This window comes from Orcinus orca, chromosome 8 (genome assembly GCF_937001465.1).
Source record: "Orcinus orca chromosome 8, mOrcOrc1.1, whole genome shotgun sequence".
Taxonomy (NCBI): domain Eukaryota; kingdom Metazoa; phylum Chordata; class Mammalia; order Artiodactyla; family Delphinidae; genus Orcinus; species Orcinus orca.
Window position 1 is genome coordinate 77,385,443 of NC_064566.1, and position 26,102 is coordinate 77,411,544.

A 26,102-nucleotide genomic window follows, 5' to 3' on the forward strand; every position below is an offset into this window, starting at 1 on the left:
ATTATGAAATTTGACGTTGGAGAGGAGACTTAAAGAATGAGTACCCATTGTCTTCTAAAGTAGCATAGGTTGATTTTAGGCATGTTCAGGCCTACATTGTTGTAAAAGACAAAGACACCTAAGGAAATAGAACTTGTTCAGAGTGGCAGGGCTGTAGTATGTGTTGCTGGTAGGACAGGAGATTATCTAGAAATGTAGATTGAGATCAGATATGAAATTCTTGTATGTCTAGGAACTTTTAATTTCTATCCTATAACTAGTAGAGAATCAGTGGAGGTTTTTAAGCATGAAGTGATATAATCCTCTTTATTATTATTGAAAGATAATTGGTATGAATGTTGGAGAATGAAAAGAGTGGAAAGAAATTGGAAGCAAGGAGACTAAAAAAACTTAATGGGCTAATCCAAGGGATAGATCATTACTGCCTAAACTAAAATAGTACTATTTTGTATAGTGAGAAAAGGATAAATCTGACAAAGAATAAAAATATTTTCAGTGGTTAGAAGGAAAAGATGAGAGAAGAAAAAATGAAAATGCCTTTTCACAGCAGAGAAGAGACATAAATAAGAGTTTAAGAATATTGATCAAATAGAAGTGTAAGAATTGGAGTAGGGAAGGTGGGAGATGAAGAGGATGTGAGCTTACCTCCCCTGACAAAGAATTCAAAAATACATCCACATGTGGAACAATTCTAATGGAAAACTAACTGGAAACATGTAGAAGGACTCCTATACAACCAAGGCTGTAAGAAAGATACACATGTAATTGGCTAGGATGGCAAGAAAAGCATCAGGTAAGAGGCCTGTGCCTCTGGGAGAGGACTAAGAGGAAAAGGGAGATCACACAGGCAGACATTCACCCTGGGAAGTGAGTGGGTCAAGCCACAGACTGGATGTCCCCCTCCTGGGGTCCTACATATAGGAGACAAGCCCCTTTGGCTGCTTGAAGAACCACTGAAAGGCTAGAGAAGCCTAGACTCCACTCATGAGGAGTGTGCAAGTGTTAGCTTACCACCGGACAGGGCAGAGAGAGGTGTGCCCTCATGGCTGCTGCCTTGCCACACCCCCCAGTCTGAGCCGAGTGAATGTCAAGCCCTGCTCACTCCAAGCCACAGCTTGGCCCTGGATCTAGGCCAGACAGGACCTGGGAAAAGACTCAATCTAAAGATGCAGAGGCTACCTAGGGCCTGGGGTGTGGTCTAAGTGGAACAGTGTCCATTGTTGGCAGTTACTTAAACAGCACCCCAGAAGCAGCCCAGATTTCTGATGGCAGTGCAGGTGCTTGAACTCCCATGACCACCATTCCATGCTCCCCAGTTCCAGACAAGCAAACGCTCCAACCCCTCCCACTCCATGCCATAGCCTTACACTAGATCTGGGACAATCACAACAGGGGAAAAGATGCAAACTTAGGCTACATCTGAGTGGAGTCACAGATGCCTACAGGGCAGCATATCAGCCCTCTATAAGCACCTGAGCCCCATTTGCTTCAGCACTCCCCACCTTTGGGTCAAAGGCCCAGTGCAAGAAGAAGGAAAAACACACTTAAAGGAAGCAGAACCAGCTTGAGCCAAAATCTCAGGGCCTCTGCTCCAGCAACTTCAGAGCAGATCTCACCCCTGACAGGGCAGTGATGGCCACTAAGCAGAGTGGAAGTACATCTCACACCCCACACAGGCTCTAACTCCTCCATTACTAGCCACATTCCCTACCAAGGTGATAGAGGCCAGCATACCATGAGGAAAGATATGACTGGCATCCACATCAAATCCACCAAATGCACTGGGCACACACAGTCTGCATAGGGACACACCCACATAAGAACACCGCTTCAAGACCACAATAGGTAACTGTTTCACCCAAAATCATAGAGATACAGAAAGTTAAATACAGTAAAAAGGCAGAGGAACCTGCAACCTAAGATTGTCTACCCAGCAAGATTATCATTTAGAATAGAAGGTGAGATAAAGAACTTCTCAGACAAGCAAAAACTAAAAGAATTCAGCAATACTAAACCTACCCTAAAAGAAATGTTGATGGGTCTTCTCAAAATGGAAAAGAAGTAAGAATCTATCAGAAAGGGAAAAATCCCAATAGGAAAGACATATGTATGGGGATTGAAGATCACTTAAATAAGCCAGTACATAGATTAAAAGACAAAAAGTTGTAAAAGCAACTCCTACTACAATAAATACTTATGGGATAAACATGAAGCTGTAAAAAATACATCAAAAACAAAATATGGGGGAGGGGAGTAAAAAACGTAGATCTTTTAGAATGTGTTCAAAGTTAAATGACTATGAGTTCAAAGCAAGTAGATATAATTATGAGTTAACATATATGAACCCCATGGTAACCACAAAGCAAAAACCTACAATAGATACACAACAACCAAAAAGAAAGAAACTCAAGCATACTACAAAAGAATATCATCAAACCATAATGGGAGAAACAAAAAGAAGAAATCAACAGAGGAAAAAATACAAAACAACTGGAAAACAAGTAATAAAATGGCAATAAGTACATACCTATCAATAAATTACTCTAAATATCAATGGATTAATGCTTTAATCAAAAGAAATAGGATAGCTGATTGGTTAAAAAAAAAAAGAACAAGACCCTTCAATATGCTGCCTACAAGAGACTCACTTCAGGGCAAAAGACACAAACAAACTGAAAGTAAGGGGATAGAAAAGGATATTTCATGCAAATGGAAATGACAAGAAAGCAGGGCTAGCAATACTCTTATCAGACAAAATAAAACAGAGGCTATAATGAAAGACAAAAAGAGCATTATATAATGATTTAAAGGGATCAATACAAGAAGAGGATATATACTCTTTAACATATACACACCCAATACAGGAGCAACTAAATGTATAAAGAAAATACTAACAGACATAAAGGGAGAAATTGACAATAGTACAATAATTGTAGGAGACTTTAACACCCCATGGATATCAATGGACAAATCATCTAGAAAGAAAATCAATAAGGCAATAGTGGTCCTAAATGACACAGCATGACTAGTTGGACTTAACTGATATCTTCAGGACATTTCATCCAAAACCAGCAGAATACACATTCTTTTCAAGTGCACATGCAATGTTCTCCAGGATATATCACATACTAGGTCACAAAACAAGCCTCAACAAATTTAAGAGGATAGACATTATATCAAGCATTTCTTTCAACCTCAGTTGTATCAATTAGAAATCAATTACAGAAAGAAAAACAGAAAAGAACAAACACATGGAGACTAAACAACATGCAACTAAATACCAAGGGTCAATGATGAAATCAAAGAGTAAATCAGAAAATACCTCAAAACAAATGAAAGTAGAAAACAACTTTCCAAAATTTGGGGGATACAGCAAAAGCAGTTCTAAGAAGGAAATTCATAGCAAAACAGGCCTTCCTCGAGAAATAAGGAAAATCTCAAACAACCTAACCTACCATGTAAAAGAATTAGACAAAGAACAAACAAGGCCCAAAGTCAGCAGAAGGAAGGAAATAATGATATCACATACACATGGAATCTAAAAAATAATGCAAATGAATCTACATACAAAAAAGAAACTGACAGAAAGATTGGTTCAAGATGGCGGAGTAGAAGGACGTGTGCTCACTCCTTCTTGTGAGAGCACCGGAATCACAGCTAACTGCTGAACAATCATTGACAGGAAGACATTGGAACTCACCGAGAAAATACCCCACATTGAAAGTCAAAGGAGAAGCTACAATGAGACAGTAGGAGGTGCTCAATCACAATAAAATCAAATCCCATAACTGCTGGGCGGGTGACCCACAAACTGGAGAACACTTATACCACAGAGGTCCACCAACTGGAATGAAGGTTCTAAGCCCAACGTCAAGCTTCCCGACCTGGGGGTCTGGCGATGGGAGGAGGAATTCCTAGAGAATCAGACTTTGACAGCTAGAGAGATTTGACTGCAGGATTTCAACAGGACTGGGGGAAACAGAGACTCCTCTCATGGAGGGCACACACAAAGTAGTGTGCACACTGGGACCAAGGGGAAGGAGCAGTGACCGCATAGGAGACTGAACGAGACCTGCTACTGTTGGAGGGTCTTCTGCAGAGGTGGGGGGTGGCTGTGGCTCACCGTGAGGAAAAGGACACTGGCAGTAGAAGTTCTGGGAAGTACTCCTTCACGTGAGCCCTCCCAGAGTACACCATTAGCCCCACCAAAGAGCCGGGTAGGCTCCAGTGTTGGATCGCCTCAGGCCAAACAACCAACAGGGAGGGAACCCAGCCCCACCCATCAGCAGACAAGCTGATTAAAGTTTTACTGAGCTCTGCCCAGCACAGCAACCCCCAGCTCTACCCACCATCAGTCCCTCCCATCAGGAAACTTACACAAGCCTCTTTGATAGCCTCATCCACTAGAGGGCAGACAGCAGAAGCAAGAAGAACTACAGTCCTGCAGGCTATGGAATAAAAACCACATTCACAGAAAGATAGACAAGATGAAAAGGCAGAGAGCTATGTACCAGATAAAGGAACAATATAAAACCCCAGAAAAACAAAAAAAAATGAAGTGGAGATAGGCAACCTTCCAGAAAAAGAATGCAAAAAAATGATAGTGAAGATGATCAAGGACCTCGGAAAAAGAATGGAGGCAAAGATCGAGAAGATGCAAAAAATGTTTAACAAAGACCTAGAAAAATTAAAGAAAAAACACGTACAAGAATTAAAGAACAAACAAACAGAGATGAACAATGCAATAACTGAAATGAAAAATACACTAGAAGGAATCAATAGCAGAATAACTGAGGCAGAAGTATGGGTGAGTGACCTGGAAGATAAAATAGTGGAAATAACTACCGCAGAGCAGAATAAAGAAAAAAGAATGAAAAGAAATGAAGACAGCCTAAGAGACTTTTGGGACAACATTAAATACACCACCATTCTAATTAGAGGGGTCCAAGAAGGAGAAGAGAGAGAGAAAGGACCCGGGAAAATATTTGAAGAGATTATAGTCGAAAACTTCCCTAACATGGGAAAGGAAATAACCACCCAAGTCCAGGAAGCGCTGAGAGTCCCAGGGAGGATAAACCCAAGGAGAAACATGCAAAGACACATAGTAATCAAATTTACAAAAAATTAAAGACAAAGGAAACTTATTGAAAGCAACAAGGGAAAAATGACAAATAACATACAAGGGAACTCCCATAAGGTTAACAGCTGATTTCTCAGCAGAAACTCTACAAGCCAGAAGGGAGTGGCATGATACACTTAAAGTGATGAAAGGGAAAAATCTAAAACCAAGATTACTCTCCCCAGCAAGGATCTCATTGAGATTCAAAGGAGAAATCAAAAGCTTTACAGACAGGCAAAAGCTAAGACAATTCAGCACCACCAGACGAGCTTTGAAACAAATGCTAAAGGAAATTCTCTAAGTGGGAAACACAAAAGAAGAAAAGGACCTACAAAAACAAACCCATAACAATTAAGAAAATGGTAATACGAACATACGTATGGATAATTACCTTTAACGTGAATGGATTAATGCTGCAACCAAAAGACACAGGCTCGCTGAATGGATACAAAAACAAGACCCATATATATGCTGTCTAAAAGAGACCCACTTCAGACCTAGGGACACATACAGATTGAAAGTGAAGGGATGGAAAAAGATATTGCATGCAAATGGAAGTCAAAAGAAAGCTGTAGTAGCAATACTCATTTCAGATAAAATAGGTTTTAAAATAAAGAATGTTACAAGAGACAATGAAGGACACTACATAATGTTCAAGTGATGAATCCAAGAAGAAGATAGAACAACTGTAAATATATATACACCCAACATAGAAGCACCTCAATACATAAGGCAACTGCTAACAGCTATAAAAGAGGAAAACAACAGTAACACAATAATAGTGGGGGACGTTAACACCTCACTTACACCAATGGAGAGATCATCCAGACAGACAATTAATAAGGAAACACAAGCTTTAAATGACACAATAGACCAGATAGATTTAATTGCTATTTATATGACATTCCATCCAAAAAAAACATATTACACTTTCTTCTCAAATGCACATGGAACATTCTCGAAGATAGATCACATCTTGGGTAACAGATCAAGCCTCAGTAAATTTGAGAAAACTGAAATCATATCAACCATCTTTTCTGACCACAACGTTATGAGATTACAAATCAATTTCATGAGAAAAACTGTAAAAAACACAAACACATGGAAGCTAAACAATACGTTACTAAATAACCAAGAGATCACTGAAGAAATCAAAGAGGAAATTAAAAAATATCTAGTGACAAATTACAACAAAAACACGATGATTCAAAACCTATGGGATGCAGCAAAAGCAGTTCTAAGAGGGAAGTTTATAGCAATGAAAGCCTACCTCAAGAAACAAGAAAAATCTCAAATAAACAATCTAACCTTACACCTAAAGGAACTAGAGAAAGAAGAACAAACAAAACCCATAGTTAGTAAAAGGAAAGAAATCCTAAAGATCAGAGCAGAAATAAATGAAATAGAAACAAAAAAAACAATAACAAAGATCAATAAAACTAAAAGCTGATTCTTTGAGAAGATAAACAAAATTGATAAACCGTTAGCCACACTCATCAAGAAAAAGAGGGAGAGAACTCAAATCAATAAAATTAGAAATGGAAAAGGAGAAGTTACAACAGACACCGAAGAAATACAAAGCATCCTAAGAGACTGCTACAAGCAACTCTATGCCAGTAAAATGGACAACGTGGAGGAAATGGACAAATTCTTAGAAAGGTACAACCTTCCAAGACTGAACCAGGAAGAAATAGAAAATATGAACAGACCAATCACTAGTAATGAAATTGAAACTGTGATTAAAAATCTTCCAACAAACAACAGTCCAGGACCCAGATGACTTCACAGGTGAATTCTATCAGTTAGAGAAGAGCTAACCCCTATTCTTCTCAAACTCTTCACAAAACTTGCAGAAGAAGGAACACTCCCAAACTCATTCTATGAGAACACCATCACCCTGATACCAAAAACAGACAAAGATACTACCAAAAAAAAAAAAAATTACAGACCAATATCACTGATGAATATAGATGCAAAAATCCTCAACTAAACACTAGCAAACAGAATCCAACAACACATTAAAAGGATCATACACCATGATCATGTGGGATTTATCCCAGGGATGCAAGGATTCTTCAATATACATAATCAATGTGATACACCATATTAACAAATTGAAGAATAAAAACCATATGATCATCTCAGTAGATGCAGAAAAAGCTTTTGACAAAATTCAACACTGATATATAATAAAAAAAACTCTCCAGAAAGTAGGCATACAGGGGACCTACCACAGCATAATAAAGGCCATATATGACAAACCCACAGAAAACATCATTCTCAATGGTGAAAACTGTAAGCATTTCCTCTAAGATCAGGAATAAGACAAGAATGTCCACTCTTGCCACTATTATTCAACATAGTTTTGGAAGTCCTAGCCACGGCAATCAGAGAGGAAAAAGAAATAAAAGGAATACAAATTGGAAAAGAAGAAGTAAAAGTGTCACTGTTTGCAGATGACATAATAGTATACACAGAGCATCCTAAAGATGCCACCAGAAAACTACTAGAGCTAATCAATGAATTTGGTAAAGTTGCAGGATACAAAATTAATGCACAGAAATATCTTGCATTCCTATACACTAACGATGAAAAATCTGAAAGAGAAATTAAGGAAACACTCACATTTACCATTGCAACACAAAGAATAAAATACCTAGGAATAAACCTACCTAAGGAGGTAAAAGACCTGTATGCAGAAAACTATAAGACACTCATGAAAGAAATTAAAGATGATAAAAACAGATGGAGAGATAAACCATGCTCTTGGATTGGAAGAATCAACATCGTGAAAATGAATATACTACCCAAAGCCATCTACAGATTGAACGCAATCCCTATCAAATTACCAATAGCATTTATTACAGAACTAGAACAAAAAATCTTAAAATTTGTATGAAGACACAAAAGACCCCGAATAGCCAAAGCAGCCTTGAGGAAAAACACTGGAGCTGGAGGAATCAGACTCCCTGACTTCATACTATACTACAAAGCTACAGTAATCAAGACAATATGGTACTGGCACAAAAACAGAAATATAGATCAATGGAACCGGATAGAAAGACGAGAGATAAACCCATGCACATATGGTCACCTTATCTTTGATAAAGGAGGCAGGAATGTACAGTGGAGAAAAGACAGCCTCTTCAATAAGTGGTGCTGGGAAAACTGGACAGGTACATATAAAAGTATGAGATTAGATCACTCCCTAACACCATACACAAAAATAAGCTCAAAATGGATTAAAGACCTAAATGTAAGGCCAGAAACTATCAAACTCTTAGAGGAAAACATAGAACACTCTATGACATAAATCACAGCAAGATCCTTTTTGACCCACCTCCTAGAGAAATGGAAATAAAAACAAAAATAAACAAATGGGACCTAATGAAACTTCAAAGCTTTTGCACAGCAAAGGAAACCATAAACAAGACCAAAAGACAACCCTCAGAATGGGAGAAAATATTTGCAAATGAAGCAACCGACAAAGGATTAATCTCCAAAATTTACAAGCAGCTCATGCAGCTCAATAACAAAAAAACAACCCAATCCAAAAATGGGCAGAAGACCTAAATAGACATTTCTCCAAAGAAGATATACAGACTGCCAACAAACACATGAAAGAATGCTCAACATCATTAATCATTAGGGAAATGCAAATCAAAACTACAATGAGATATCATCTCACACTGGTCAGAATGGCCATCATCAAAAAATCTAGAAACAATAAATCCTGGAGAGTGTGTGGAAAAAAGGGAACACTGCTGGTGGAAATGTGAATTGGTACAGCCACTATGGAGAACAGTATGGAGGTCCCTTAAAAAACTAAAAGTAGAACTACCATACGACCCAGCAATCCCACTACTGGGCATATACCCTGAGAAAACCATAATTCAAAAAGAGTCATGTACCAAAATGTTCATTGCAGCTCTATTTACAATAGCCAGGAGATGGAAACAACCTAAGTGTCCATCAATGGATGAATGGATAAAGAAGGTGTGGCACATATATACAATGGAATATTACTCAGCCATAAAAAGAAACGAAATTGTTATTTATAGTGAGGTGGATGGACCTAGAGTCTGTCATACAGAGTGAGGTAAGTCAGAAAGAGGAAAAGAAATACCGTATGCTAACACATATATATGGAATCTAAGAAAAAAAATTAAAAAGGTCATGAAGAACCTAGGGCAAGAAGGGAATAAAGACACAGATCTACTAGAGAATGGACTTGAGGATATGCAGATGGGGAAGGTAAGCTGTGCCAAAGAGAGTGGCATGGACATATATACACTACCAAACGTAAAATAGATAGCTAGTGGGAAGCAGCCACATAGCACAGGGAGATCAGCTCGGTGCTTTGTGACCACCTAGAGTGTTTGGATAGGGAGGGTGAGAGAGAGAGGGACGCAAGAGGGAAGATATATGGGAACATATGTATATGTATAACTGATTCACTTTGTTATAAAGCAGAAACTAACACACCATTGTAGAGCAATAATACTTCAATAAAGATGTTAAAAAAAATAAAACCATAAGAGAATACTATGATCAGTTATAGCCAACAAACTGGACAACCTAGAAGAAATGGACAAATTTCTACAAACATAGAGCTTACCAAAACTGAGTCAAGAAGAAACAGACAATTTGAACAGACCAGTCACTAGATGTGAAATAAAATTTGCAATTAAAAAAAGACTCCCAGCAATCAAAATTCCAGGATGGGACAGCTCCACAGGGGAATTCTATCAAATGTATAAAGAAGAACTAATAACTGTCCTAATCAAACTATTCCAAAACTTTAAGAGGATAGAACACTCCCAGATTCATTCTACAAGGCCACACTTACTGTGATACCAAACCATGCAAAGACACTACAAAGAAATTAAATTACAGGCCAGTATTTTTGATGAATATAGATGCAGAAATCTTCAACAAAATATTCACAAACTGAATCCAACAATACATAAAAAGGATCATATATCATGATCAAGTTGGATTTATTCCAGGGTCACAAGAGTTGTTCACATTCACAAATCAATCACTAGGATCCACCACATTTAGAAAAGGAAAGATAAAAATTATGATTGTCTCTATAGATACAGAAAAAATATTTAACAAAATTCAATATTTATCATAAAAACTCTCATCAAAGTTTGTATGGAGGGAACATATCTCAACATAATAAAGTTCATTTATGACAAACCCACAGCCAAATCATACTCAATTATGAAAAATGAAAGTTTTTCTTTAAAATCAGGAACAAGACAAGAATGCCCACTTTTGCTGCTTCTGTTTAACATAGTGTTGGAAGTCCTAACCACAGCAATCAGACAAGAAAAAGTAATAAAATATATGCAGATTTTAAGAGGAAGAGGTAAAACTGTCACTATTTGCAGATGACATGACACTCTATATAGAGAACCCTAAAGTCTCCACCGAAGAACTATTAGAACTGATGTATTCAGAAAGGTTGCAGGATACAAGAATAATATACAGAAATCTGTTGTCTTTCTATACACTAGTAATGAAATATCAGAAAGAGAAAGTAAACAATCCTGTTTATAATCACATAAGAAAATAAAATACTTAGGAATAAACTTAACCAAGGAGGTGAGAGACCTGTACTCTGAAAACTATAAAACACTGATAAAGGAAATTGAAGATGATCCAAAAAAATGGAAAGATATCCCATGCTCTTGGGTTGGAGGGAGTGATATTATTAAAATAGACATACTACCCAAAGCAATCTACAGATTTAAGCACTCTCTATCAAAATACCCATGACATTTTTCATAGAACTAGAACAAATAATCCTAAAACTTATATAGAATCACAAAAGATGCTGAATTGCCAAAGCAATCCTGAGTAAAAAGAACAAAGCTAGAGGCATAACCCTCCCAGACTTCAGACTATACTACAAAGCTACAGTAATCAAAACAACGTGGTATTGGCACAACAACAGACAGAACAGAACAGAGAGCCCAGAAATAAACCCACACACTTATGGTCAATTAACCAATGACAAAGGAGGCAAGAATATACAACGGAGAAAAGACACATAGTCCAGGGAAAACTGGACAGCTACATGTAAAAGAATGAAATTAAAACATTCTCTAACACTGCATGCAAAAATAAACTCTTAATGGATTAAAGACCTAAATGTAAGACTGGAAACCATAAAACTCCTAGAAGAAAACATAAGGGTAATGGTCTTTGATGTAAATTATAGCAATATTTTTTTGGATCTGTCTCCTAAAGCAAAGGAAATAAGAGCAAAAATAAACAGATTGGATCTAATTAAACATAAAACCCTTTGCACAACAAAGGAAACCATAGACAAAGCAAAAAGACAACCTACTCAATGGGAGAAAATATTTGTAAATATTTTTTACAAGGAATAAGGGGTTAATAGCAAAAATATATAAACAGCTCATACAACTCAACTCAATACAGCAAAAAGAAACAACCCAATCAAAAAACAGACAGAAGACCTGAATGGATGTTTTTCCAAAGAAGACATACAGATGGCCAACAGGCATATGAAAAGATGCTCAACATCACTTTTGACTTAGTAGAGAAATGCAAATCAAAACCACAATGACGTATCACCTTACACCTGTCAGAATGGCCATCATCAAAATGTATACAAATAACAAATATTGAAGAGGATGTGGAGAAAAGGGAACCCTAGTACACTATTGGTGGGAATGTAAACTGGTGCAACCACCATGGGAAACAGTATGGAGATTCCTCAAAAAACTAAAAATAGAACTACCGTATGATCCAGTAATTCCACTCATGGGTATATATCTGGAAAAAATGAAATCACTAATTCAAAAACATACACGCACCCCAATGTTCATAGCAGCACCGTTTACAATAGCCAAGACATGGAAGCATCCCAGGTTCCCAGATGATTGGATTAAGAAGATGTGTTTTATATCTGTGGTGGAATATTACTCAGCCATAAAAAAGAATGAAATTCTGCCATTTGCAGCAACATGGATGGACCTAGAGGATACAATGCTTAATGAAGTAAGTCAGACAAAGACAAAATACTGTATGATATTACCTACATGTGAAATCTAAATAATAATACGTATGGATGTACATGCAAAACATAAAGACACACAGATAGAGAAACAAACTTATGGTTGCCAGAGGAGAGGGGGGGAAGGACAAGTTAGGGATATGAGATTAGCTGATACAAACTACTATATATAAAATAGATAAACAATAAGAATATACTGTATAGCATAGGAAATTGTGCCCATTATCTTACCTGTAATGGAGCATAATCTGCAAAAATACTGAATCAGTTGCCATATACCTGAATTTAACACAATATTATAGATCAACAAAAAATAAATTAATTTTAAAAAATAAGAGTAATGTGATAGGTTTCATATAGAATAAAATGTCCCTTGATAGTAAAAAAAAAAAAAAAAACTGGAGTTTGGATAAAACAGTGCAGGAAAATCAAGAGGTATCCAGCCATGAGTTTAAAAGGACCTATGTTAAAAGGGTGGCAGTGAAATAGAAAAGAAAGACAGAAGGAAAAGGTATTTCATGGAAAGACTAGATTATGACTTTGGTGTATGGTGGAATAATGAAAATGAAAAAAACAGAAAAATCAAAAGAACCTGAAATTTTGAGTCTTTGATAATTGAGGGAACTTGATGAATTTAAAAATTAAAAAGAATGTAATGAAAACGTACAGGTTTGGCAAGATATTATTAAACGTCATTTGAGCCTTCTGAGTTTAGGGAGTAAATATCCAAGTAGAAATGTATAAAACCAGTTTGACCTAAGATGAAACAAGAGGTCAAGGCTATGGAAATAAATTTTAAAGTCCTGATTGTGTATGTTGCTCAATTTTTATGTGTACTTATGTCTCCCCAACCAGATTGTAGTATTGTAGAGAACAATGGCTAAATCTTACACATGCAGATATTCCCTATGGTGCTTAGCTCAGTGCTATGCATGTTGGAGGTATTCAATAAATACTTTGAATAGAGAAACATCACTGGCATAATGAAAACTTCTCAGAGGATATAAACTTGACCTGAAGTTTAATAGATGAGAAAGATATTCATCAGAGACATTGAGAGGGAACTCCAGAAAGAGGGAACTCCAGAAAGAGGGAACAAGTAGTGCATGAAAAGGAAAGAAGGTATGAAAGGACATGTTGTATTAAGGGAGCTGAAAGTAGGTCGTTCATTTTGTGGGGTTTTTTGTTTGTTTTTTATTTTATTTTATTTTATATTGGAGCATAGTTGATTAACATTGTTGTGTTAGTTTCAGATGTACAGCAAAGTGATTCAGTCATGCATATACATGTATCTATTCTTTTGCAATTTATTTTCCCATTTAGGTTATTACAGAATATTGAGCAGTGTTCCCTGTGCTATACAGTAGGTCCTTGTTGGTTATCTATTTTAAATAAAGTAGTGCATACATGTCAATCCCAAGTCTATCCCTCCACCCCACCCTTCCCCGCTGGTAACCATAAGTTCATAGGTAGTTCATTTTGACTAGTGTGTACAGTGAGAAATTGTAGGCAGTTAGGTTGTTTAGAAAGGAAACCATGAGTTAAATCATGAAGAGCCTTGTTAAGGAGTTTGTCCTAAAAACAATTGCTGAAAAATTTGAAGAAAGCATATAACATTTACATTTTAGAAATATTGCCAGAATGAGAAAGAGTAAGGTAAGACTAAAAGTGGGAAAATCAGATAAAATGGTACTTTATTTAATGAAAACAATGGCTTCTTAAGACCTGTTTAGGAGGTAGAATCAATGTGATTTGGTAATTTTTTAAGAACTGAAAAGTGAATGGGAGGAATCAAGGATGACTCTGGAGATGGAGTTTGGTCAGTTAATGGATAGTGAAACCATGTATCAAAATAAGGACCATTCAGTACAAAGAGGTTTAAGGGAGAGAGTAACTGGAAGGATGATGATAAACTGTGAGTTTGAGATACTTATGGGCTACTCTGGAGTCAGTTTCTCATTTGTAAGATGTCTGGGCCGTGAATATAGATATGATAGCTGTCAATGAATGGATGAAGTTAAAGCCATGGTTCAATACCCACCAGTGGGGGTCTTGGTTCAGCTAAACAATCAAACTCCCATGACTACAATAGACCAGGTTTGCCTCAATTAGAAGACATAAAACATTGCATGTCGATAGGCAACATTCTTCAACAGGAGGACTTCTCATGGCATGCCACAAAACAGTCAAAGTGCTGATCTTTGCTGTGCCCCTATTCCCACAAGTGATGACATCACAATGAGCAGACAGCCACCCTGGGTTAGAAATCCCATGTTCCAAACAGAAGCCAATATTTCTTGTAATGGCTCTATATGAATAGTTTCCATGCAAGAGATATGTCCAGTTATAAGAATTACCACACTCAGGGAAACCTAAAGCTATAGCGTCCTACCAGGTATCTATGATTTATTCACAGTTGTCCCAGTACAGATAGCGTTTACCAATAAAGGGTCATTTTTTACATAGTCAATGTGCCTGAAACACAGTTCAAGTCCTGCTAGTAATCCAGGGAACAGAGTTAGAAAATTAACCCAAAGTTGAATTGGTCCACAGAGGATGGATTTTGTTAACCCTTCACTCACATACAGATACAGATAAGATCACACAGACAGTATAAATAAGATTACACAGAGTATGGATATATAAGCAAAGAAGAGGATGACATAACTCTCAAAAATTCCAGCATATCCAAGCAAAGAAAGAAGAGCTCAAAAAGACCCTGAGAAGAAACAACCAGAGAAGTCAGAAAATAACCAGAAATGTATGATGATATGGAAATAAAGGGAACTAAAGTCAGGAAAGATAGTGGTCAAGAAGTGTCTAGGTCTGCAATTAGGTCAATTAGTTAATCGCTAGCAAAAGCAGTACATTGGAACAGTAGAGGTAGAAGCCAGATAGCAGTAAGTTAAGGATCAAATGGAAGTTGTGGCAGTGAACACAGTATAATTTTAGAGTACTCTGTGGAAAGTTTTATCTGAAAAGGAAGATGACAGACAATTAGTGGGGATGGGGGGCTAGGGTCAAGGGGAATTTAGAGTGATAAAAAATTCCAAATCATTTAGTATAGAAGTAATGTGCATTTTTGTATACAGGTTTTCTTCACTATTAGATTTCTTTTTCTGTGCATTATTACCCTTTGTGTTATCAGACATTTTCAATTAAAAAAGCTCTTTTGCATTATGAATGAAAAGATAGACTTTTTTGTTCAACAATGTCTCTTCTAAGACTTCCTTAAAGTCTTAGAAGAGATAACGCGTCAGACAATTTTGATTTCGCTGTAGCAAACAAACATACAGTTATTATACCAAATCTTGCTAGGACCATTATATCAACTTTGTTTTATGAGAAATTATCTCCATTCTAAATTAGAATACATAGTTTTCAGTTGTTATTGTAATATACTATTATGACTATGACTTCATGATATTTATATCTACCTATATATACACACATAAATTTTATGTGTTTGGAAAACAAATGTATATAATTTATAGAGAGAACACTATTGTTTACTTATTTAAAAGTTGAACTCCTCTCCACAGATAACTAACAGTATTAAATCATGTATGTGAAAATGCTTTGTAAACTATAAAATGCTATACTATAAATATGACAGCTTGGAATATTAAAGATCAAGTATTAGGTTAATAGAAATATTTATATGTACTGTTATTGAAAATATAATTAAACTACAAATACTTATAAGCTATTGTCACATTAAAAATACATTTTCTGTACAATATAAGCCTAAAATGTGTTAGAGAATAAAGTAATGTCAAGAAACAGGGAGCTTCCAAAGAAGGGGAGGTATATCAGTACTCACAAATGATTGTTCTAATGTAGAAAATATTAGTTGTAGATTAAAATAATTTAAGATGTTGTAATGTGATAATCTAAAGGAGAAAAAAAGTTGTATGAAAAAAATGGAGGGCATTCAATGCTTAAGCCTCAAGAAAAATCAGAGACTTATGTCCATATGAAAATAAAAGCTACTTAGGAAATAATGAGATATAAGAATATTAATAAATGACTAATAAAATAAAAGCCTTCCATCACAACCAAATCCTTATCACAAAGATAATGTACTTGACCGTTCTTCTGGTAGATGTAGGGTAAAATAAGCTATATTTTCCCCATATTTTTATACTTTAAAATGATGTTATTAGATATCTATCTCCAATATCCATGTATTTGTGGTGAGACAGTTGATCCTGAACCACAGGCTACCCTGAGAAATGTGACCACAGCTAAGCAGTAATCTATTTGACCTCTTTTTGCCCTTTGTACCAGTACTTTAAACCAGATTTTCTAGCCCATATTCATTATCTGTATGACTATCAGACTTCTGAGAGGTGAAAATACTCTAAGAGCAAGGAATGAGAAAGAGGAACCTGAATAAGTAGGCTATGTACATTTCTCAGCTCGTGAGAGGACACTGGGTGATCAGAAGAACATCATGCATGGACCCTCAGAACAAAACATAATATGAATTGAAAGCCTCGAGGCAGCCCAATAAATCAAAAAACCATCTTAATAAGGCTGTCTCTCTACTTCCTGTTCAAATGCTTTTCCACCTGTGCAGATCCATTCCTGCCTGTCCAGCTGTCTCCATACCTGATCCCCTCTTACCTAATCAGCTGTCTCCTTTAAGAGCCCCATTGCTGTCCCACCATTCCCAAATTCTTCCTAGCTATCCAACTGTTTCTCCCACCCACCAGCCCCATACCCTGCCTATCTGTCCATCTGTCCCCTCTACTCTTCCAAAGAACTTCTTACCAGCCCCATTACTGTCCTACCCAATCAAATATCTTCCTCGCCCTCCAGCCCCAGTTACTTCCAGCTTTTCTAGCAGTTTCCCTCGTCTACCAGCCCCAATTCCTTCTGCCCAATTCCTATTTACCCCACCCACCCCGAGGTTCACCAGTCATTCCTGATTCTGACTCACAGAGTAAGTTATTTTACAAAACTTTCAGACCCAAACATTTCCTTCCAGCACAACGTTCTACCCCAACCACTCTAATGCCGGCCCTTGTTCATCATTCCCTTCCAGCTCAACTGATTGTTTCCCCAAACCCTTTGGAAGGTCTCCCAGTTTTGAAGCCTTCCTGTTTGTCCAGTCATCCCCCTCATCAACCTATCCCCACTCTTTCTTCTATCACTGCATTGCCTGAACATCCTGCTAGCTTAGATCATTTTCAGTCAGTCCAGCAATCTGTTCCACAAACCATAACATTATCAAATCTGCCCCAGGCCTTTGTAGATCATCCACCTACATCAGCTTTCTCCCATCCACCTCCCTGTCATTCTCCATCCTCTTCTTTGTCTTCATCTTCTACTTCCATATCCTCTTCTTCATCCCCTGTACAGTTTTCTTCCTCCTCATCTGTTTTTTCCTCTCCTTCACCTTCCACTTCTACCTCTCCATTCTTACCGCTTTCATTTATCCCTCTTTTTTCCTCTCCTTTGCATTCATCTCCCTCTCTGTATTTGCCTCCAACAAATTTAGATTTCCCGCCTCTAATTCCTCCTGTTTCTTCTTCCTTTATGATTTCTTCTTCCCATGCTTCACTCTTCCTCTCTTTCTACCTCCCCATCTCCTTTTATTCCTATCCATTCCTTCAATCCTCCTCACGAATTGAAAGTAGAGAAGAGAAGAGAAGCAAGTGGAGTAGAGAAGAAAGAAATAGAGAAGAAAAAGTTGACAGATGACAACTTTAAAGGTAAAAAAAATTAGTTTATTAGGTATTTTGTAGATTTAGCAATACTTCATTTGGGAAGGGTGACTGAAGAGGAAGGAATATGTAAGAGTATAAGAGTAGGAAACCTAAAACAAGAGAGAGAAACATATTCTCAGTGTTCAGGAACTTGTGTTAGGTACCTTTTTGCTCTTGTTGATCCCTCTGTGGTCACAAAATGATAGTCAGGAATCTAGTAATCATTGACTTTGACTATTCCAGTCTGTCCAAATAAAGATATATATGGGTATTGGAGATAGATATATGTCACATGTGGCCATGTGTCACCTTCCAAAACATTTGAATCCTCATTGAACTGGGAATAATTCCAATGAATTGAGAATAAATACCCTTGGGGTTCTCACTACTGCCCCTAATGCAACAGCAGTCAGCTATTTGATATACTTCACCCCCCAAAAAGAAATTATTCCTTTGTTCTTTTCTTTTCACTTTGTACATATATTGAAATGTTACATGCTATAAGTTTCCAGAAGATGTGAAATTCTAAAAGAAGATGATGTCATCCACTAATAATTTGCGGATGGCACTTTAACACACTAAAAATAAAGGTAGCCCCCTCTGTGGCATGAAAACCATGCTTATATTTGTGGTACAACTGAAAATAAATATGTACACTCTTCTCCATGCAATAAAATCCAAGCTTCCAAAACTAGTAAAGTTAGATGGAAATTCCTGTCTACCCTAACAAGAAATTTTATTTTCTATCTGCTTGAATCTTCAACCAACTCTATTAGGGTTATAGGGATACCTACCATCCATGACATCAACTCAGAACTAAGGGTATGCAGCATATCATTATCCAGATAGGAATTCTCTTAAAGAGCTGAGGACTAACTCTATACATCTACAGGAATTACTTCTATATCTATCCCAAACAGTAGATAGAGGAATAGGATTTAATAATCAGAGCCATGAATAATTGGATATCCCTACATGAAGACGGAGTGCTTTATTGGCACTGTAATCTCACATCCACTTTTATTCTACTGTTGACTCCTTGAAATTCCCTTTCTAATATGTCTATATATTTCTCCAATATCCTTATATGTGATTATCTGGACACACACACACACACACACACACACACACACACATACATATGAATATATCATATGTATGCTAACTTTATTTAAATGTACTAAACATTTTTTATGTATGGTTCACAGAGTCATAGATAATTCCTTGCCTTCATCATTGTCAAAAAATGATCACAAGCATCAGAAACATCTATCCAAAATCAATTCTGATAAAGAAATGAAGGAAAACAGCAAGGCAAACTTGACTACTAACAAAGATGCATTCCAGCTTAAACTGGAGGAAACTCAGAAACTCCTAGAAGATCAGCATCTAAGCAGTTTGCAAGTATGAAACTCTAAATACATTATTAATATTTTAATATCTAGCAATAATTCTGTCCCATTTTTGCAGTGTTCTCCACTAAAGAAATGTATACCACTAGCCAAGGGTGTGTTTAGATGAATCAGCACAAATTCATCACAGATACTAATGAAATAAGTTTTTAATATTTTTTTAACCTTTTACTCCATTTTTCTCTCTGCTTTTATTCTTATTTTTCCATCTCTCATATTTAGAAAAATATGCTTTATGGATGCTATTTTCTGAAAAACATGAAAGCTATTTGAAAGTATAATGTAATATAAGTAACATTATTAAAGACTGGATTATAAAAAGCAACTTGAAAATTATAATACATATGGACATAAGGTTCTTAATGAAAATATGGCACAATTAGCTAGAAATGGTGTCTCTATTCTGACTCTAATATGGTATTTACTTTGGTTTTTCCCACAAATGAGCATGGAGTTCATACTACATTTCCTGAAATATTCATGCACTTTATTTTTTATGAGTAATTACACACAGTTATGAGATTCTTAGTAGGCTGATATCAAGATTAAATTCATAACCTTGGCCTAATTTATCCAATAACTGAGCAATTATGGCAAGACTAGAAAAGCGAAGCAGGAGACTTCTGGCTATGATGAAGTGCCTTACTGCCATAAACAACTATAATTCTGAATAAATAATATGAAACAATTATTTTTAGACAGTATAGAACAGGTAGTATAAGATATGATCACTAAAAATAAGGGAAACAAATGAGGTAAGCCCTATGATTACATAAGCTTTTTACCTGTACATGTCCTCTGGAAAAGCCTAAAAAAATTCCACAGGTATTCCAACTACCTGTCAAAAAAAAACCCAACCCTTTCTAAAGAAGATTGACATCTAAACATTCAGCATAATGTTCACAACGTCCAACACTCAATCAGAACTTACTAGACATATGAAAAAGCAGAAACCTGTATGGCCCATAACCAGAAGAAAAATTAGCCAATATAATCAGACACATAAATGACAGAGATAACAGAATTATTAGGCAAGAATTTAAAATAACTTTTTAAATATTTTCAAGGAATTAAAGAAAAATGAACATAATGAAAATGGAATATTTGGAAGAACCAAATAGAACTTCTAGATCTGAAAACATATTATCTGAGATTAAAATTACACTGGATGGACTTAACAGAGCAGGCATTATGGACAAAAAGATCAGTGGACCGAAATCATCCAAACTGAAGCATTGGGAGAAAAAAGACGGAAAAAATATATAACAAAATGTTAGTGACCTGAGGAACAATATCTAAATCTAACATACATTTAATTTAAATATCACAAGGGGTAGAGGGAACCTTTAAAGAAAACAGTGGCTGAAAATGTTTCAAACTTGATGAAACTATGAATCCACAAATCAAAGAAGCTCAACAAACTCCAAGAAGGATAAGTGTGCACCCATGTGCATGTGCACACACACCCTTCATAAAAGCACATGAAAATTAGATTAAGCTAGAGGGGGGGGAAGATGTATTATGTGCAGGTGAACAAAGATAAGATGGACCATACTAATTTCAAGCCAGAAGACAGTGAAACAATATTTTTAAAGTTCTGAGAAAAAAACATATGACCAACTTATAATCTATATCTAACTAAAATGTCCTTCTAAATGTCCTTCTAAAATGAAGGCAAAATAGGCATTTTCAAACAAACATCAGCTGAACACCACCACCAGTATCTGCACTATAAGAAACGCTCCCAGAAATTTTTCAGGCAGAATGAAAATGATAACAGATGAAAACTCAGATCTATAGTGACAGAAAACAGATTAGTGGTTGTTAATGGGTAAGTATTGACTACAAAGAAGCATGATGGAAATTTCAACAGATGGAAAGGTTCTAAAATATTTCAGTATGATGGTTATGGGTAAATAATTTTTCAAAACCTATCGAACTATACATTTTAAATGAGTGCATTTTATTGTAGATAAGTATATCTCAATAAAGTTGATTTAAAGACTAAAACACAAGGCATGTTAAGTCTAGTACAGTTTATATCAGTAACTTACAAGCAAAACTTGAAGCTGATCATAATGTTTCATTTTTTAGTATAAGAAAATTTCTGAGGGAAAAAATAGTATAATTTAGTGAAATCAGAAGTTGATTAATTTCTTCTGAGGTGCTTTGGGAAATGAAGCCATCACAGACATATGTGAAGAGAAATCTTAAAGCCATGAACATCACACTTACAGCTAGAAGGACCTTCTAACCCAGATTTCTATATCTCATTAGATGCAATCTCAAAGAAATTCATATTAGAGTCATAGAGGTTTTAGGAGCCTCATTATCAATTAATATAACTCAATTCCAAAAACAGGCACTGAAGAAGCTGTGCTTTGATTTGTTCTAGTTAGGTAGAGTGACCATCTCTTTAAAAAGATATCACAGTACTGAAGGATGTGACAGGCAGGGAGTAAATGCTAGTAATAACAAACTCTTATGAATCATTTTCAAAACATTTCACAATAGTATATCAATAAGCATGAACTATACAAAGTAAAATATTTTATCTGTAACTGATTTCGTTGGTTTCTCAGTTTATTTGGGGGGCTATAAAAATAATAAATTTTTGTTTAATACCAAAATATTTAAATTTTCTAAAATTTTAAGGGAAGTAATTTTCTTTGAGTCCAGTTAACTTCTTGACTAGATTAACAATTTAAAGTCTTCTTGAATTTATTTCTACATATGTGATACAGATTAATGCATTCTAAACATATGTCATATATGTGAGAAATTAGAAATAGTTTTAAACATTGACTATACTTTGAAGTGATCATGAAATTTTATTAAAAACTGATAATTTCCATGAAATTTCATTGAAGTAGCGATAAGAACATGTAAGGAATTCATAGAAATTATTACTGTGCTAAATGTCCAAAAACGAGTCATTAAAATCAATCCTAAATCCACATTAGAGTTACCTGGGGAATTTAAAAATAATAATAATACCACCAGTACCTGGACCCCATCCAAGTATTCAATCAGCAGGACCTGGCATGTTTTTACAAAGCTTCTTATGTGGTTCTAATATGCAGCCAGAGTTGAGAACGCTATTATACAGACCATGAGATTAACTTTTATAAAAAGATGTAGCCTGACCAATAGGAAGCTCATATTAGAGTCATAGGGCTTTTAGGAGCCTCGTTCACGTCCAGTGAAGGTTCCAGGAAAAATATACCATTTGTAAATTACTATTTTTCAGAATTTCACATGCCATTATGAAATCTTCAAGAAACTCCATTCTCTGAATGGAATAGCAATAGCAAAATTATTTTTTAAGCTATAACTATGGCTAGGATAATTAAGTAATTATCAATACTTTAAGGTGAAGAAATTAAGGCACACACACTTTATTGTAAGTCTTTGTTGGCTCCCTCTTTTTCACTCTGAGGACTACTCCAGGGATATAGATTATTTATATACCTATACAGTTTGTAGTCGTACTACTCTATTTTATATGCCAAATAGAATTGGGCTCAGTAACAATGGTGTGTTGAATCATTAATTTTGGCACTTAAAATTTTCTAAGCTATAAAACAATGTTCTTTTTTTTCTTTCAGAAATTTTGTGATGAAGTTAATCATATAACAAATTCTGAAACCCTCTCAAGTATAGACAGTCTTGAGGCTAGGGAATGTGAAGAAATATATTTAAAACTTAATAAGGAGCCTTCTACATCAATCCAGCAGCAGAATTCTATTTCCCTCAAATCCGCAAATCTTCAATCAACTAATCTAAGCTGCTTTGATGAAGATAAGCTGTCATTCTCTAAAACTCAATATATAAATAATTGGCTTATAAATTTAGATGATCCAAACACTCAGACTGTCACACCTTTCTCAGATATTTTAAGTAAACCTAATGTTCTACCTTCACGTAAATGTCTTAATAGTGAAGAACAAAATTCATCTGCTCTGAGTAGAACTGTGGAAAGAGCCACTAATACTGCTAACAATTCAGTAGCCTTTGTATATAGTCCACCCATATTTGTAAAAGATATAAAAAGCAAAAAGACCTCTGAAACTAGTGCTATGAGGACAACTGACACCACTCCTGGATCATTCAAAAGGGAGAGACCATTAGTTACTGAGAGCCCAACATTTAAATTCAGCAAAGCCCAGGCCAATCCAGATTCTCCAACCCAGGAAATGGCAATAATTTCAGACCAAGAGAAATATTCTGAATTGACTCAAGAAAATAGAACTACTTCAGTACCCACTTCATTTGTACCTGTGGCAAAACCTTTAGTTTTGCCATCGAATACACAATCAGCTAGGCCTTTACCAAAAAAAAGTATACATATAAAAGAAATTGACCCAGTGCAGTGTTCTGATAAGTTAGGGGAAATGAAAGACATTAAAGATGAAAAGATAAGATATTCTAACTGTGATGAGGAAGAGTTGTCTTTATTTTCAGATAATTTTCAAGCTGGCTGTATACCTTACAACTCTGACTCAAAAGATAAAAAACAGAAAATAGCTGAAGCATCAACATCATTGTATAGTATAATTTCTAATTGTGACTTAGTTGGTCAGCACAAGAAAATGAAATGCAATATTCATGAGAGAAATGGTGTGAGGTTTCTTAAAAGTATTTTAAAGAAAGAATCTAAATACGAACATGATTATTTTAAGGCACTGGTTACAAACCAAGGCTTTAAGTTAGGAAATCAAAAAGCAGCAGATATCAGAGATAGTATTGAATTAACAAAAGAAAAAGGGAAAAGTGCAGAAATTCCAAAGATTATTAAAAAACTGAGATGGATTGATGAAACTGAAGATACAGAAAAACATGTTGAAGATAATCATTCACTGAAAAATAGAATAGGAATAACTCAACAGTGGTCTCAACAATTCCACATTCAAACTAAAAGTGTTGCTGCCAGCAACATTACTAGTATTATTCCTGCTTCTTCTGTGAATTCTGCTGATGAGAAAAAGCCCAAGGATGATTTTATCTCTGAAAATGTCACTGCTTTAGGAGGATCTGGAATAGACCATGTGCCTTTGAACTGCTTTATACCTTCAGGTTATAACATTGCTAAACAAGCCTGGCCAGACTCAAAAGAAGAGGAAAGTAAATCCCCTGTAAATAGTGGTGGTTCTAAAACTCAGAAAACTAATCCACAAAAGGGTGGAGCAAAAGTAATTAGAAGAACAAGATCTGCTAAAGTTCAATCAGGCTTTATATATACGAACAGAAAAGGCGCTGTTATTCGACCACAGTCTGCGAGCAAAGCCAACACATTTTTACAAGCTCAGGGTAAATTAATTGTGCCTCATCCTCCTCCTAAATCTCAATTAAATATTAGAAGTTGTAAAAATATACAAGTATCTCAGTATCAAACTGTAATGCCTGAAAATTCTCAAAACATCAGTACATGTGACTATGTTAATTCAAAACATGTGCTTCCAACAGAACACAAGTTAAATCAGTGGAATCAAGAAAGTAGTCTTCCACTCTCACATGTTTGTCCTGACTTAGTCACTGCGATGCCATCTCTACCATATTGTTCTTCTGAGTGCCAAACTTTAGCAAAAATAAATCATTCAAATGGCAATCAAATGGTTGCCCAGCAAGATGGGACATTATATTACACCCAAAGATGTCCAGCATATGAAGAAAGTCATTCCTCTGTGACTCTTAAAACTACTAAAGAAGAATTTGTTCCCTTGTGGAAAATACAGCATAATATTCTGGGTCAAAATGAAAAGGCCGCTGGTAAGAATAAATTTATATATTTTTATAGGTAAAAAGTACAAGTTTTTAAATTCATGTGAACTTTCTCTTCTTGAGATATGGCAATATGCACCTTATAAGATATTAATATTAAATAATAACAGCTTTATAGAAATAACTTATCACCCTTAATATTGTACCCTTGTCTATCTAGTAGCTATTGCTTTTAAGCGAATGACCCAACCTTTGCTCAACTAAAACTAGAAACTTTTGCCAACCTCCATTTTTTCCATGACTTTTCTTGTTAGTTTAAAAATAAATTCTGTTATTATCCCAATATTACAGTCAAAATTTCTGTCAAGCACAGTGAAAAATGTTGTTTAAAATATTCTAAATAGGTGAATAAATGTGATTATAATACTTTTCTTTATTCTTCTTTAAAATGTTTGTTAAATTTAATTGTTATAAGCTAATAATAGGTGTGCCTACCCCTCTCATTCTCTTTCCAAAAGAGTGGCAACTTTACTTTTATCTGTTATGTATGTAGGGTTTCATATGGAGAAAAAGTGATAGCATTCCTTTAAACATTTTTGAAAATTAATTCTCTATATTATGCCTTTGCCCTTAGTAGCTGGTTGATGCCTCATGAAGCTACTTTCCTCTAAGCGAATGGACTATAGGCCCATAAATTTTCCTACCAGTAGAAATCAATTGCCTATTCAGAAATAGATAAGACTTGGGAAACATCAGAAAAGCAACCCTTTTCTTCTCCCAAAGGTATGAATAAATATAAAGAGGATATAATGAGGTAGTTAGTTTAAATTTAAACTATTTAAAGCCTTCTTCAATTAGACCATGAGATTTTAAGGACAAGGGACTATTTTTATAATTCACCTTATCCCCAGGTTTTAACACTGCCTGGCACTTAGTAGGCATCCAGTCTTTTCTTGAATTGAATGGACACAAGCCAGATTAGCAGATGGGAAGCTAAATGCAAAGACCTTAATCTAAACCTAGATTTTTAACTATTATTTCTCTCACTAAAAGGTTTCCTTTTCTTTTTATCCAGCCACTTC

At 35.6% G+C, this 26,102-nt stretch overlaps 1 protein-coding gene across 1 annotated transcript in view; it reads left to right on the plus strand.

The window, feature by feature from the left end:
• CEP126 (centrosomal protein 126) overlaps window positions 1-26,102 on the plus strand; it is a 118,398-nt gene that overhangs the window by 46,112 nt on the left and 46,184 nt on the right. The window contains exons 5-6 of the mRNA XM_049714074.1: window positions 19,096-19,291; window positions 22,908-25,068. Of these exons, the coding sequence (XP_049570031.1) occupies window positions 19,096-19,291; window positions 22,908-25,068 (2,357 nt within the window). The remainder of the gene's footprint in view (window positions 1-19,095; window positions 19,292-22,907; window positions 25,069-26,102) is intronic.